Raw genomic sequence first — 15260 nt, forward strand, 5'->3', positions numbered from 1 at the left:
TAACATTTCCTCTTCCTGAAGTTTAACTGGATGACTTTGATGCTGCAGCTTTTGGTGTTAAGACTTAAAAAAGTGTTATTCCAGAACTTTGTTTTGGCTATTGTGATACTGTAGGATCACAGCATGAGTTATAATGCAAATTAGCACCTTTTGAAAATTATATCCATGTTAGAGAAATCAATAAAGCAGGTTTTCATTAACAGTCTTAACTACATAACACTTCTCTAAAATAGTTAATTTATTCATTATCTTGTTCTCTGTACAGTACAAAACTGTACAAAACAGCTGTGGATGCAAACTTAAGTTAAATTGAGGAGCTTCCATCTCTGATCATTACATCTGATTTTACTTGTAACAAGTCTGACAAAAGTTCAATTTGTCACATGTCTGACAATTAAGTTTCATCAATCACTGACATACACATATTGCTACATCATGACGTCCTCAGCAGCCGTCACAGGGTCTGTTTTGTCTGTGCATATGCACTGAACAGTAGTTCAGAGTACCCACCCTTTCTGGAGTCCTTGGAGGGAGTGCTGGAGGGTGCTCCTTCTGGGGACTCCATTGTTCTGTTGGGGTACTTCAATGATCACGTGGGCAATGACAATGCCCACGTGCCCAGTTAGACCTTGGACACTTGGGTGAAGAGGGGGGCAGAGCTCCCAACTGATCACCACCTGGTGGTGAGTTGGCTCAGATGGTGGAGGAGGAGGCCGGTCAGATCTGGCAGGCCCAAACGTGTTGTGAGGGTCTGCTGGGAATGTCTGGCAGAGTCCCCCATCAGAGCCAACTTCAACTCCCACCTTCAGCAGAGCTTCAACCATGTCCCAAGTGAGGCGGGGACATTGAGTCCGAAAGGGCTGTGTCCATGCTTCTATTGTTGAGGCAGCCAGCGGGACCTGTGGCCATTAGGTCGTTGGTGTCTGTCATGGTGGTAATCCCAGAACTCGTTGGCGGACACCAGCAGTGAGGGATGCTGACAAGCTGAAGAAGGAGTCTTATCAGGCTTTCATGGCCTGTGGAACTCTGGAGACAGTTGATAGGTACCGACAGGCTAAGCAGCATGCGGCTTCGGCTGTCACCAAGCAAAAACTTGGGCGTAGGAGGAGTTCGGCGAGGCCATGGAGAAAGACATCCAGACGGCTTTGAGGCATTTCTGGTCCACCATCCGGCGGCTCAGGAGGGGGAAGCAGTGCTCCATCCATACTGTGTACAGTGGAGATGGGGAGCTGCTCACCTCAACTCAGGATGTTGTGAGTCGGTGGAGGGAATACTTCGAAGACCTCCTTAATCCTACCAACCAATTTTCCAATAAGGAAGAATGTGCTGGGAGACTCAGGGGTGGACTCTCCTATCTCTGGGGCTGAAGTTGCTGAGGTGGTTTAAAAGCTCCTTGGCCGCAAGGCCCCGGGGGTGGATGATATCCGCCCGGAGTTACTTAAGGCTCTGGATGCTGCGGGGCTGTCCTGGCTGACACACTTTTGCAGCATTGCGTGGATATCGGGGACAGTGCCTCTGGACTGGCAGACTGGGGTGGTGGAGGGTATGTTCCAATTACAGGGGAATCACACTCCTCAGCCTCCCTGGTAAGGTCTATTCAGGGGTCTTGGAGAGGAGGGTTCGTCGGATAGTCGAATCTTGGATTGAGGAAGAGCAGTGTGGTTTTCGTACTGGTCGTGGAACAGTGGACCAGCTCTATACCCACTTTAGGGTCCTGGAGGGAGCGTGGTAGTTTGCCCAACCAGTCTACATGTGCTTTGTGGACCCAGAGAAGGCGTTCGACCATGTTCCCCAGGTACTCCTATGGGGGTTATTTGTATGGGTGTACCGAACCCCCTTATACGAGCTGTCTGGTACCTGTACGACAGGTGTCGGAGCTTGGTTCGCATTGTCAGTAGTAAGTTGGATTTATTTCCAGTGAGCGTTGGACTCCGCCAAGGCTGCCCTTTATCATCAATTCTGTTCATAACTTAATGGACAGAATTTTTAGGGGCAGCCGAGGTATTGAGGGGATCCGGCTTGGTGGCCTGAGGACTGGGTCTCTGCTTTTTGCGGATGACATGGTCCTGTTGGCTTCATCTGGCAGTGGTAAGAAAAAAATTGATGAAAAGAAAACCAGCTTTCAACACTTTTAAGACATAAAAAGAAATATTCTGTCAGATATCATACAGCAATATTTATTCCATCCAGATTAGGTCATCATAGCATTCATTGTCTTCAGAGCTCATGTGATATGCATATGCCCTTCCCTAACTGTGATGAAACCATCAAGGGATATGGTCTACCATATAAAATGACCATTCATGAGGATAACACATAGAGGTGTACAGGGGTGCAGTTATGGGGGCATTTCTCCACACATCTGTATCCTTTTGTATGTACTTTATCTTAATGTATTGCTCTTTTTTCTCTTCAGACGCTTCTCCTCTTTTTCCATCTTGTAAACTCAGAAAACGTTTTTATCTCAATGAAATGCACTCGCCTGGTGATGTGATTCTAGGCGGACTATTTGAAGTCCATTACACTTCTGTCTTCCCTGAGCTGACGTTTACCTCAGAACCTAATAAGCTGAGCTGTCAGGGGTAAGTATTGCACTCATGAAACAGATGACAGACAGGATGAATGACTCCAGCTTGTCTGCATAGTTTGTGTTTAATTCTAACATTTTGTTTCAGCTTTGACCCTCCAGGATTCAGGCATGCAATGACCATGGCTTTTGCTATTGATGAGATCAACAAAAACCCCAACCTGCTTCCTAATGTGACTCTGGGATACAGTCTTTATGACAATTGTGCTACACTTGTAATTGGATTCAGTGCTGCATTATCTCTGGCCACTGGTCAAGAAGAACATTTTTTGCAACAGGACAGCTGTTTTGGGACCCCTCCAGTGCTAGGGATTGTGGGTGATTCCTTCTCAACTTTTTCTATTGCCACCTCTGATGTTATAGGTTTATTCAGATTGCCTCTTGTAAGTGTCTTTATCTCAGTTTTAGCTGTGATCAAATGAGAATCATAAATGTCATATATTTGCTGACAATTTTCCCAAAACTCTTTAATGTAGATTTTAACTGCATGTTTCTTTAAAGGTGAGTTACTACGCCACATGTTCCTGCTTAAGTGATCGCCAAAGATTCCCATCCTTCTTTCGAACTATTCCAAGTGATTCTTTCCAGGTAAGACCTGCTGAGAAATAAAAGAAACGAGATAAAACGTCTAATACTATTATTGTGATTTTATTAAACACATAAATGAGTAAACATTATGACTGAAATGTTCTGCAACATCATCCTCTTAGTTGAGCCTTTCTGTCCACTAGGTTCATGCCATGATTCAGATTTTAAAGCACTTTGGCTGGACGTGGGCCGGTCTGCTGGTCAGTGATGACGACTACGGGCACCATGTTGCCCAGTCATTTGAAACTGAGTTGGTTCAGTCTGGTGGCGGTTGTCTAGCTTACTCTGAGATTTTACCCTGGGGTGAAAACCCAGCTGAAATCTACAGGATTGTGGAAGTGATGAAGAAATCGACAGCTCGTGTAGTCATCGTCTTTGCACATCAGATCAACATGATTCAGTTAATGGAAGAGGTATCTATCTATCTACCTATCTGTCTATCTATCTATCTATCTATCTATCTATCTTTCTATCTATGAGTGTCACATTTTTTATTCAATGAACAGGTGGTAAAGCAGGATTTGACAGGTCTGCAGTGGATGGCCAGTGAAGCATGGGCATCAGCCGCTGTGCTTCAAAAACCCCATCTCATGCCATTCTTGGGTGGCACGCTGGGTATTGCAATCCGCCGAGGTGAAATCCCAGGACTCAGAGATTTTTTGTTAACAACATATCCTGATATGAACAGCAATGATGAAAATAGCATGGTAAGTAACTTGAACTTGGAAATTTATTTACACCGTTTGTAATGTGTGCATGTTTTAGACTTTATTTGTATTATTTTCCAGGTGAGGCAGTTTTGGGAACATACTTTTGATTGCAGATTTGCGCCACCTCCAGCTGGTTGGCTGGAGGCTAGAGGGGCTCTGTGTACTGGAGAAGAAGATCTTGCGACTGTGGAGACTGAGTTTTTGGATGTTTCAAACCTCAGGCCTGAGTACAATATTTACAAGGCTGTGTATGCACTAGCATATGCTCTTAATGAGATGCTGCAGTGTGAGCCAGGGAGCGGGCCCTTTGATGGGTACAGCTGTGCTTCTTTACAGAGGTTGGAGCCCTGGCAGGTATTATTTTAATATACATTCAACCACTATTTGCACAACTTTTAGAGGGTCAAGCTGATGACATCTGAGATTATTTTTTAAAAGAGGTTCAACAGCGAAATTAAAAAAAAAAAAAAAAATCATGAAGGTAACGAAAGTAAAAAAAAAAAGTGGTGAACATGCTTTCGAGGCAATCAATGCAGTAAGATGTTTTCTGTAACTCAGTCAGACTTCTGCTCCTGTTGGCAGGGATTCTGGCCACTGCTCATCAAAACAGTACTCTAAATGGTCTGAGGCAGTTTTGTTTTATTATTCTTTTCAACTGCCTTGGAATTTATCTGATGAGAAATAAATCTAGAGATCAACCATGCTCTGTCCAGTTTATTGACAATGCACAGTTGTTGCGAGCAAAAGGTCTCGAGAGCTCTGCCCCTGCTTAGGGTGTTACAGCGATCTTTAGGCATACATAAATAACCTTTGCCTGGCAGCATTAGTCAAAACAACTGCTAGTTTTAAGACAACAACAGTCAAAGCTGAAACAGGCCATGAAAAGGACATTCAGTTTTATGCATTACCCTACTAAAGCAAGCTTTCTGAACTACTCTAAACTATGCAAAATATATATTTTGTACGACTTTAAAGAAGCTTAATAAAGGAGTAACATATTGAAACTACAATATGTGCATAATTTCCACCACATCAACCACATTCCAAAATCAATGTCACTTTTCATTTGATTATAATTTGGCAGATTTTATTTATTATTACTTTTATCAGTTTATAGTTTTTTTCAGTGTCTATTTTAAAATTAATCTTTTCTTTAATGGGAGGGTGCCAATATGCTTGACCGTCACTGTAACAAGTTGGAATGCTTTTTAGGTACCTGTGAAAATCTGTTGTTAAAACTTTTATGGTATCTCTCTTTGCAGCTCATGTATTACTTGGAAAAGATCAATTTCACAACGTCATTTGGAGATCAAGTGTCATTTGACAAGAATGGTGATGCTTTGCCAATATATGACATCATGAACTGGCTGTGGCTCCCAGATGGAGGATCTAAAGTTCAGAATGTGGGTTCAGTTAAAAAGACATCATTCAGTGGCGAAGAACTTATACTGAATGAAGATCAAATTTTCTGGAACTTTGAATCTAATCAGGTCATTCTTTTAATTTATTATTGTTGATCCAACATAATTCTGTGTCATGAGGAAAATGTGTTGTACAATAAATTTGATTGATATCCTGCAGCCATCTCGGTCAGTGTGCAGTGAGAGCTGTCCCCCAGGTAGCCGCATGGCCAGAAAAAAGGGGCAGCCTAAGTGCTGTTTTGACTGTGTCCCATGTTCTGAAGGAAAGTTCAGTAACACAACAGGTTGGTATCATAGTTATAACCCTATTTGTACACAGTAATGTCCCCTCAGTGGCTATCCATAACCATCATCAGTTGGAGATAAATAATTGGCAGAAGGAGATTGATCTCAGGGGATTGTGCAATAGGGCTTACAAACTAATCTGATATATGAAAAAATGTTACAGTAATTTAAGCATTTTCTGGATTTTAGTTGTTTACCTCAATGTTTTTATGTAGTAATTTAATAATACACATAAAAAACAGAATGGAAAAATTGTGGAAAAAAAGAAAGAAAGACATTTATTCTTCTTTTTTGTAGACTCTGTGGAGTGCATCAGCTGTCCAGAAGACTTCTGGTCCAGCCCTCAGCGTGACCGCTGTCTTCCTAAGAAAACAGAGTTCCTCTCCTACCATGAACCTTTGGGTATCTGCTTGACAACTGCTTCATTGTTGGGAACATTTATCTGTACTGTTGTTTTAGGGATCTTCACCTGCCACCGCAGCACACCTGTGGTACGAGCCAACAACTCAGAACTGAGCTTTCTGCTCTTGGTGTCACTCAAACTGTGCTTCCTGTGTTCGCTGCTTTTTATCGGACGACCCAGACTGTGGACGTGCCAGCTGAGACATGCAGCTTTCGGGATCAGCTTTGTGCTTTGTGTGTCATGCATCCTGGTTAAAACCATGGTGGTTTTGGCTGTGTTCAAATCCTCCAAGCCAGGAGGAGGAGCCAATCTCAAGTGGTTTGGTGCGATGCAGCAGAGAGGAACAGTTTTTGTTCTTACTTGCATCCAGGCAACAATCTGCACTGTATGGATTGTCACAGCCTCACCTGTCCCCCATAAAAACACACAATACCATAATGACAAGATCATTTATGAGTGTGTAGTTGGGTCAACAATAGGTTTTGCATTGTTATTGGGCTATATTGGCTTACTTGCTGTCATCAGTTTCCTACTAGCATTTCTGGCAAGAAATCTACCAGATAGTTTCAACGAGGCCAAGCTCATCACGTTCAGTATGCTGATCTTCTGTGCTGTGTGGGTGGCCTTTGTTCCTGCTTACATCAACTCTCCAGGCAAATATGCAGATGCAGTGGAGATATTTGCCATCCTGTCCTCCAGTTTTGGTCTTTTGGTGGCACTGTTTGGACCCAAATGTTACATTATCTTACTGAAACCAGAAAAAAACACAAAGAAAGCGATCATGGGTCGCACTACTAACAAAGCATAAGTTCACTAGATAATTTAATAAATATTTGCCATTTTTCCACTACGTATGTGGCCTCAGAATGGCCATCATACTGTATTAAACATTGCTTAACAGCTGACATGATTTTGGTGAAAATTAAGATTTAAAAAGTAATTTCTGAAGCAGTTGATTAAGTTCTCAATTTATATTAGATTAGATTAGAATACATTAGATTAGATTCAGAGATGTATAAAGTAGAAGTAGAAGTAAAAATAAAGTAGACATTTTGCCATGTTTTTGGATATACCAATCCATTAGAACAGGTGTTTTCACTGACAGGCTCATCTACCTGCAGTGGAGCTGAGCTAATTACATTCACCTGGTTTAGTGACTGGTTGGAACAGCTGCTGGACAGGACTTCTACTTAACACTTCTACTTTATACCTCTCTGATTAGATTAGATTAGATTAGATTAGATTAGATTAGGATTAAACAATGAGAAGCCAGGCAATAGACAGTTTTAATGAACAGCTCTCGTCTAGAACACCACAACGTGCAGCAAAGTGCATTAAAACCATCTAATAAAACAATCAACGTTGTTTAAATTGCTTATACTATGGTCCAACACAGTAAACATTATAAAACAAATGTTTTTTATGTTTGGTTTTTCTTTTTTTTTTTTCCTTTTTTTTTTTCGGTTTTCACCAAACTTGCTAAATATGCTAAAGTGTAACAACTATTTCATGTTGGCGTTATTGTAGTTTTTATGCTAAACTACTGTTGTCAAGCTACAGGGCATATTTCTCATTCACTTGTCAATAGCCGGCTGATCGGAACCAGATGATTCATGAGAAAAGTCACTGACCATGGTATAAGTTATATTATATTATATTATATTATATTATATTATATTATATTATATTATATTATATTATATTATATTATATTATATTTAGAGTTTAAATTTTATTATGTCAATTCAAGGCACTTCACAGACACAGCCCAGTTCAATAAAATTTATTTTGTTACTATTCTGACACAATTAAAATTCATTATATTACCATGTAAGTAACTGTTAAAAAAAAAAAAATAAAGGTCAATCCATAAATAGAATTGTTAAGCTAACGAGGCACGTTTGTGTTTTGTGTTGCAAAAAGTGTTTATGTACCCTAGCACCCCTTCTGGTAGAAGAAAGTAATGCAGTTCCTTTCTAACTCCACAGGGTAAACTTCATGGTCAAGAGTTCATTTAACAAGTAATGGGGATGGAAAGCGGGGCAATTCCATTATTATTGACTTTGCGACAGAAGTAAAACAACTTTTCATTTATTTCCAAGTTACGATTAATAAATAAAACCCTAAAATTTTCAAACACCTCACTTCCTTTTTAGGTAAAAACAATATAAATGGTAGCCCATGGTTACAGTGTTGCAGTTTCTCTCATGTTTACTGACAAACTCAAGTAGGCATGTGTCATGCTCCAAAAAGCCGGATTTGAGAGTTTTATTTTATTTTATTTTATTTTATTTTACTTTTTATTTTATTTTATTCTTTTTTTTTATTCAATCTTTTCTTTTTAGCATATGATTTTTTTTTATAAAGTTCTTGTATGTTTATTATTGTTGCTCTTATTTCTTCTGACTGTTTACATGATGTTATTTAACTTTTTTTTTTTTAACTCCAGTGTTTTCCTTATGGGGATCCTCCACACTGGGGGCCCTGCCTGTTTGGTCTAAAGGTTGTTGCCATGTGAACTGCTCCTGTTTGGGTGGCATGAGGTCTGGTACTGCATCTTTATAGCTGTGGGGTGAACCCTACCCTGCCTGGGAGCTGGTTGGTTGCCATTAGATTGGTTGGCCACTAAGAGCATGCGGGGACCGGCTCCTGATGTGGATGGATCCCAAAGATATAGTTTCCTCACATCAGTATCAAATCAAATGTTTATCACTTAATTTTATAGTTTCTCTTGTTTATTTATTATACCTATGTTCAGTTAGAGACAATAGTTAGGGAGTTATTGGGTGGGGGGTGGGATTGCTGTCTGTTCTTGTGTGCAAATGAATGTGTGGAAGAGAACTTAAGTCTGGTTTTTTTATTGTTTTCAAATGCCTTGTTATAAATTTTTTGTATGTGAATGTTTATTTTTAATCTTTATGGCTTGGTTTTTAACTTGTAAAGCACTCTGTGTTGCCTGTGGCTTCAAAAATGTTTAAGAAGTAAAGTTTGATTTGATTTGATTTGATTTGATTTGATGCTTTCAAATTAATAAAAAGAGCCGACTATCATCAAGTTCTCCCAGTTTTTTTCTCCTTATGCTGCTTGGATCTCAGTGTACAGCCCCAGCTCTACCCAAGACAGTACTTTGTTTTGATTGGCCCACATGACCATGTAGTCAATCACATGTGAGGCTATGGGATCATACCTTTATATGAAAACAGAGAAGGGGGGTAGACTACACTGTAAGTGGGACAGCAGACAGCATTGAGGAGAGTATATGAGGCTGTCACATGCTCTTAAATAATTGTGAGCGACTGATGTTTTAAAAGAAGCTGTCGTTTTAACCATTATTGAGACGATTAATGGTGTTTTCTTCAGTTTGGTTCTCATGCTATTTTGTGGAGGTTTTTTTTTTTTTTTTTTTTTTTTTTTTTGCTGTTTTTCTTTTTGTTCATTTGTGCAATAAAACAGGGATCCCCAATCATGGTCCTCGAGGACTGGTGTCCTGCAGGTTTTTCAAGTGTCCTCACTGCACCACACCTGATTCAAATTAATGTGTATTTAGCAGACTTGTCCAGATCTTGTCTATATCTGAGTCAGGTGTGTTTCAGCAGGACCACTTGGAAAACCTGCAGGACACCGGCCCTCGAGGACCAGGGATGGTGATCCCTGCAATAAAAGACTTTGGTTGAAATATTAATAAATAAAATGCGCAAATGGAGGCAACTATAAGGCTTCTCATAAAAGCAATGAACACTAAAAGTTTTTTTTTTAAAAACACAAACCATTTGTTTTGAGAAGTTAAGCTAAATTATGTGGCTACAAAAGATCCTAAATCAAGAGCCATTTGAGAGCTGAAAAATCTGGTTTATTTTTGGGAGCCAAAGCAAAAAAGCTGACTCTGAAAAGCGCTGAACATCCCATCACTATCAGCTAAAAGCTCCATAAATCCGGAAAAATGTCATCGTAAACCAACCAATCAAAAGTACTTTTGCCTTACCACGCTGCAAGCAGGGGTGCATATTAGGTCTGAAAAAAAATGCACGTTGAGCCCCGACACCACGCAGAACATACCACAGAGACACTGTAACAAACCACACACAACGCGAGTATAAGCTTTATAAAAATCCTCATAATCATCTCATTGTCATAAGAAAACAAGCTCAGGTTCCTTGAGACAGTATTTGATTAATATGATTAAATAGCCTCACCATTGTGTGACCTCAGAATGACAAAACAACAAAGGACTCTTTATGTTGAGGTAACGACCAACAAAAATGATATTGTTTTCATTAACAGAAAAGACAAGATGGGTTAAAAAAAAATGGCATAATGATCTGTAGCCTTCAACAACAACACATATAAAACATAAACAATTGAAGAAAAACAGAAATATTCTGTCAGATATCATACAGCATGATTTATTCCATCCAGATTAAATCATCATATCATTCATTGTCTTCAGAGCTCATGTGATATGCATATGCCCTTCCCTAACTGTGATGAAACCATCAAGGGATATAGTCTACCATATAAAATGACCATTCATGAGGATAACACAGAGGTGTACAGGGGTGCAGTTATGAGGGCATTTCTCCACACATCTGGATCCTTTTGTATCTATTTCATCTTGTTTTTTTCCTCTTTTTTCTCTTCAGACGCTTCTCCTCTTTTTCCATCTTGTAAACTCAGAAAACGTTTTTATCTCAATGAAATGCACTCGCCTGGTGATGTGATTCTAGGCGGACTATTTGAAGTCCATTACACTTCTGTCTTCCCTGAGCTGACGTTTACCTCAGAACCTAATAAGCTGAGCTGTCAGGGGTAAGTATTGCACTCATGAAACAGATGACAGACAGGATGAATGACTCCAGCTTGTCTGCATAGTTTGTGTTTAATTCTAACATTTTGTTTCAGCTTTGACCCTCCAGGATTCAGGCATGCAATGACCATGGCTTTTGCTATTGATGAGATCAACAAAAACCCCAACCTGCTTCCTAATGTGACTCTGGGATACAGTCTTTATGACAACTGTGCTACACTTGTAATTGGATTCAGTGCTGCATTATCTCTGGCCACTGGTCAAGAAGAACATTTTTTGCAACAGGACAGCTGTTTTGGGACCCCTCCAGTGCTAGGGATTGTGGGTGATCCCTTCTCAACTTTTTCTATTGCCACCTCTGATGTTATAGGTTTATTCAGATTGCCTCTTGTAAGTGTCTTTATCTCAGTTTTAGCTGTGATCAAATGAGAATCATAAATGTCATATATTTGCTGACAATTTTCCCAAAACTCTTTAATGTAGATTTTAACTGCATGTTTCTTTAAAGGTGAGTTACTACGCCACATGTTCCTGCTTAAGTGATCGCCAAAGATTCCCATCCTTCTTTCGAACTATTCCAAGTGATTCTTTCCAGGTAAGACCTGCTGAGAAATAAAAGAAACAAGATAAAACGTCTAATACTATTATTGTGATTTTATTAAACACATAAATGAGTAAACATTATGACTGAAATGTTCTGCAACATCATCCTCTTAGTTGAGCCTTTCTGTCCACTAGGTTCATGCCATGATTCAGATTTTAAAGCACTTTGGCTGGACGTGGGCCGGTCTGCTGGTCAGTGATGACGACTACGGGCACCATGTTGCCCAGTCATTTGAAACTGAGTTGGTTCAGTCTGGTGGCGGTTGTCTAGCTTACTCTGAGATTTTACCCTGGGGTGAAAACCCAGCTGAAATCTACAGGATTGTGGAAGTGATGAAGAAATCGACAGCTCGTGTAGTCATCGTCTTTGCACATCAGATCAACATGATTCAGTTAATGGAAGAGGTATCTATCTATCTACCTATCTGTCTATCTATCTATCTATCTATCTATCTGTCTATCTATCTATCTATCTATCTATCTATCTATCTGTCTATCTATCTATCTATCTATATATCTGTCTATCTATCTATCTATCTGTCTATCTATCTATCTATCTATCTATCTATCTATCTATCTATCTATCTATGAGTGTCACATTTTTATTCAATGAACAGGTGGTAAAGCAGAATGTGACAGGTCTGCAGTGGATTGCCAGTGAAGCTTTGTCATCAGCCGCTGTGTTCCATCAACCCCATCTCATGCCATTCTTGGGTGGCACGCTGGGTATTGCAATCCGCCGAGGTGAAATCCCAGGACTCAGAGATTTTTTCTTAACAACATATCCTAATATGAGCAGCAACCATGAAAATAGCATGGTAAGTTACTGACTTCGGACTATAGTTGTGTAGTTGGCAATGTGAATGTATTTTATACTTTGTATTATTTTCCAGGTGAGGCAGTTTTGGGAACATACTTTTGATTGCAGATTTGCGCCACCTCCAGCTGGTTGGCTGGAGGCTAGAGGGGCTCTGTGTACTGGAGAAGAAGATCTTGCGACTGTGGAGACTGAGTTTTTGGATGTTTCAAACCTCAGGCCTGAGTACAATATTTACAAGGCTGTGTATGCACTAGCATATGCTCTTAATGAGATGCTGCAGTGTGAGCCAGGGAGCGGGCCCTTTGATGGGTACAGCTGTGCTTCTTTACAGAGGTTGGAGCCCTGGCAGGTACGCCAATATGCTCTCAATATCCATCCTAATTTCCAGAGGGCTAAGCTGATGACACATGGAATATTATTCAAAATCTGAACATTTGACTGAAGACATATTTCATCCTCATTAAGATACATATCTGCTCATATAGCTCCTATCTTTGCAGCTCATGTATTACTTGGCAAAGATCAATTTCACAACGTCATTTGGAGATCAAGTGTCATTTGACAAGAATGGTGATGCTTTGCCAATATATGACATCATGAACTGGCTGTGGCTCCCAGATGGAGGATCTAAAGTTCAGACTGTGGGTTCAGTTAAAAAGACACCATTCAGTGGCGAAGAACTTATACTGAATGAAGATCAAATTTTCTGGAACTTTGAATCTAATCAGGTCATTTTTTCATTTATTATTGTTGATCCAACATAATTCTGTGTCATGAGGAAAATGTGTTGTACAATAAATTTGATTGATATCCTGCAGCCACCTCGGTCAGTGTGCAGTGAGAGCTGTCCCCCAGGTAGCCGCATGGCCAGAAAAAAGGGGCAGCCTAAGTGCTGTTTTGACTGTGTCCCATGTTCTGAAGGAAAGTTCAGTAACACAACAGGTTGGTATCATAGTTATAACCCTATTTGTACACAGTAATGTCCCCTCAGTGGCTATCCATAACCATCATCAGTTGGAGATAAATAATTGGCAGAAGGAGATTGATCTCAGGGGATTGTGCAATAGGGCTTACAAACTAATCTGATATATGAAAAAATGTTACAGTAATTTAAGCATTTTCTGGATTTTAGTTGTTTACCTCAATGTTTTTATGTAGTAATTTAATTATACACATAAAAAACAGAATGGAAAAATTGTGGAAAAAAAGAAAGAAAGACATTTATTCTTCTTTTTTGTAGACTCTGTGGAGTGCATCAGCTGTCCAGAAGACTTCTGGTCCAGCCCTCAGCGTGACCGCTGTCTTCCTAAGAAAACAGAGTTCCTCTCCTACCATGAACCTTTGGGTATCTGCTTGACAACTGCTTCATTGTTGGGAACATTTATCTGTACTGTTGTTTTAGGGATCTTCACCTGCCACCGCAGCACACCTGTGGTACGAGCCAACAACTCAGAACTGAGCTTTCTGCTCTTGGTGTCACTCAAACTGTGCTTCCTGTGTTCGCTGCTTTTCATTGGACGACCCAGACTGTGGACGTGCCAGCTGAGACATGCAGTTTTCGGAATTAGCTTTGTCCTTTGTATGTCATGCATCCTGGTTAAAACCATGGTGGTTTTGGCTGTGTTCAAATCCTCCAAGCCAGGAGGAGGAGCCAATCTCAAGTGGTTTGGTGCGATGCAGCAGAGAGGAACAGTTTTTGTTCTTACTTGCATCCAGGCAACAATCTGCACTGTATGGATTGTCACAGCCTCACCTGTCCCCCATAAAAACACACAATACCATAATGACAAGATCATTTATGAGTGTGTAGTTGGGTCAACAATAGGTTTTGCATTGTTATTGGGCTATATTGGCTTACTTGCTGTCATCAGTTTCCTACTAGCATTTCTGGCAAGAAATCTACCAGATAGTTTCAACGAGGCCAAGCTCATCACGTTCAGTATGCTGATCTTCTGTGCTGTGTGGGTGGCCTTTGTTCCTGCTTACATCAACTCTCCAGGCAAATATGCAGATGCAGTGGAGATATTTGCCATCCTGTCCTCCAGTTTTGGTCTCTTGGTGGCACTGTTTGGACCCAAATGTTACATTATCTTACTGAAACCAGAAAATAACACTAAAAGAGCGATCATGGGTCGCACTACCAACAAGACATAAAACAATAAATAATTTAATAAATATTTGCCATTTTTCTATGATCTACCTACCCTCAAAAATTCTTTCACATAGGACTGTACATTGTAAATTTCTTAACAGCCCAGCCTCATTTTGATGAAAATTAATATTGAAAAAAACATTTCTGATTTTGTAGGCTTTGTCAGTATTGTTTCATTGTCAGTCAAATAACTACACTGAGGACAGTGATAATTATGGCATAAACTAAATAGTTAACTTTAAATGTAATACACAAATTCTACTGAGATGTGTATATATATATATATATATATATATATATAAATATATATATATATATATATATATATATATGTTAGGTTAATTGGTTACTCTAAATTGCCCCTAGGAATGAGTGTGAGCGTGCTGGGATAGGCTCCGGCTTCCCTGTAACCCTTAGTTTGAATAAGAGGTTTGGAATATGAATGAGTGGATATTCTTTTATCCAGAGCATGCCATACAAACTTACAGTGGTGTGTTTCTTTTCTCTTTGTATAATTTTCTTTCACATCTAAGTCAAAATTATTTCAAAGTACTATAAATACATCGTATAGTTCCATACTATTTTTTTCCTGTTATATTTATCTTATTACTACATAGTTACTGTTTTGCAAAGGAGGAGGATTTTTCCTTTTTTTTTTTTTTAATGTGGCACAAAAGTTTTTTTTTGGTTTGTTTGTTTTTTGTTTTTTTGTATTATTATTGTTACAGTAGAAGGTAGAAGAAAAAACTACAGTTCATTCCTGGCCTGTTTGTTTCTTTCTTATTTCCCAAGATAAACTTCATTATCAAGAGCTCATTTAACAAGTAATGTGGACTAAAAGTGGGGCAATTCCATCATTATTATTGACTTTTGGACAAAAGTAAAAC

General features: G+C 39.6%; 2 protein-coding genes across 2 annotated transcripts; both read left to right on the forward strand.

The window, feature by feature from the left end:
• Positions 1-2472: 2472 nt before the first annotated feature.
• LOC306760201 (extracellular calcium-sensing receptor-like) lies at positions 2473-6802 on the forward strand (the record flags this gene model as incomplete). Its single annotated transcript, XM_079246000.1, has 9 exons — positions 2473-2582; positions 2676-2970; positions 3089-3175; positions 3319-3588; positions 3682-3882; positions 3964-4239; positions 5148-5375; positions 5467-5590; positions 5889-6802. The coding sequence occupies 9 exons, from the start codon at positions 2473-2475 to the stop codon at positions 6800-6802; spliced, it is 2505 nt and encodes an 834-aa protein (XP_079102126.1).
• Positions 6803-10657: 3855 nt separating this feature from the next.
• On the forward strand, positions 10658-14375 carry LOC306760202 (extracellular calcium-sensing receptor-like; the record flags this gene model as incomplete). Its single annotated transcript, XM_079246001.1, has 9 exons — positions 10658-10800; positions 10894-11188; positions 11307-11393; positions 11537-11806; positions 12019-12219; positions 12295-12570; positions 12722-12949; positions 13040-13163; positions 13462-14375. Exons 1-9 carry the CDS (start codon positions 10691-10693, stop codon positions 14373-14375), a joined length of 2505 nt encoding a protein of 834 aa, XP_079102127.1. The 5' UTR covers positions 10658-10690.
• Between the last annotated feature and the right edge of the window lie 885 nt (positions 14376-15260).

The sequence above is a fragment of the Telmatherina bonti genome, assembly GCF_933228915.1.
Source record: "Telmatherina bonti genome assembly, chromosome: 9".
NCBI lineage: Eukaryota > Metazoa > Chordata > Actinopteri > Atheriniformes > Telmatherinidae > Telmatherina > Telmatherina bonti.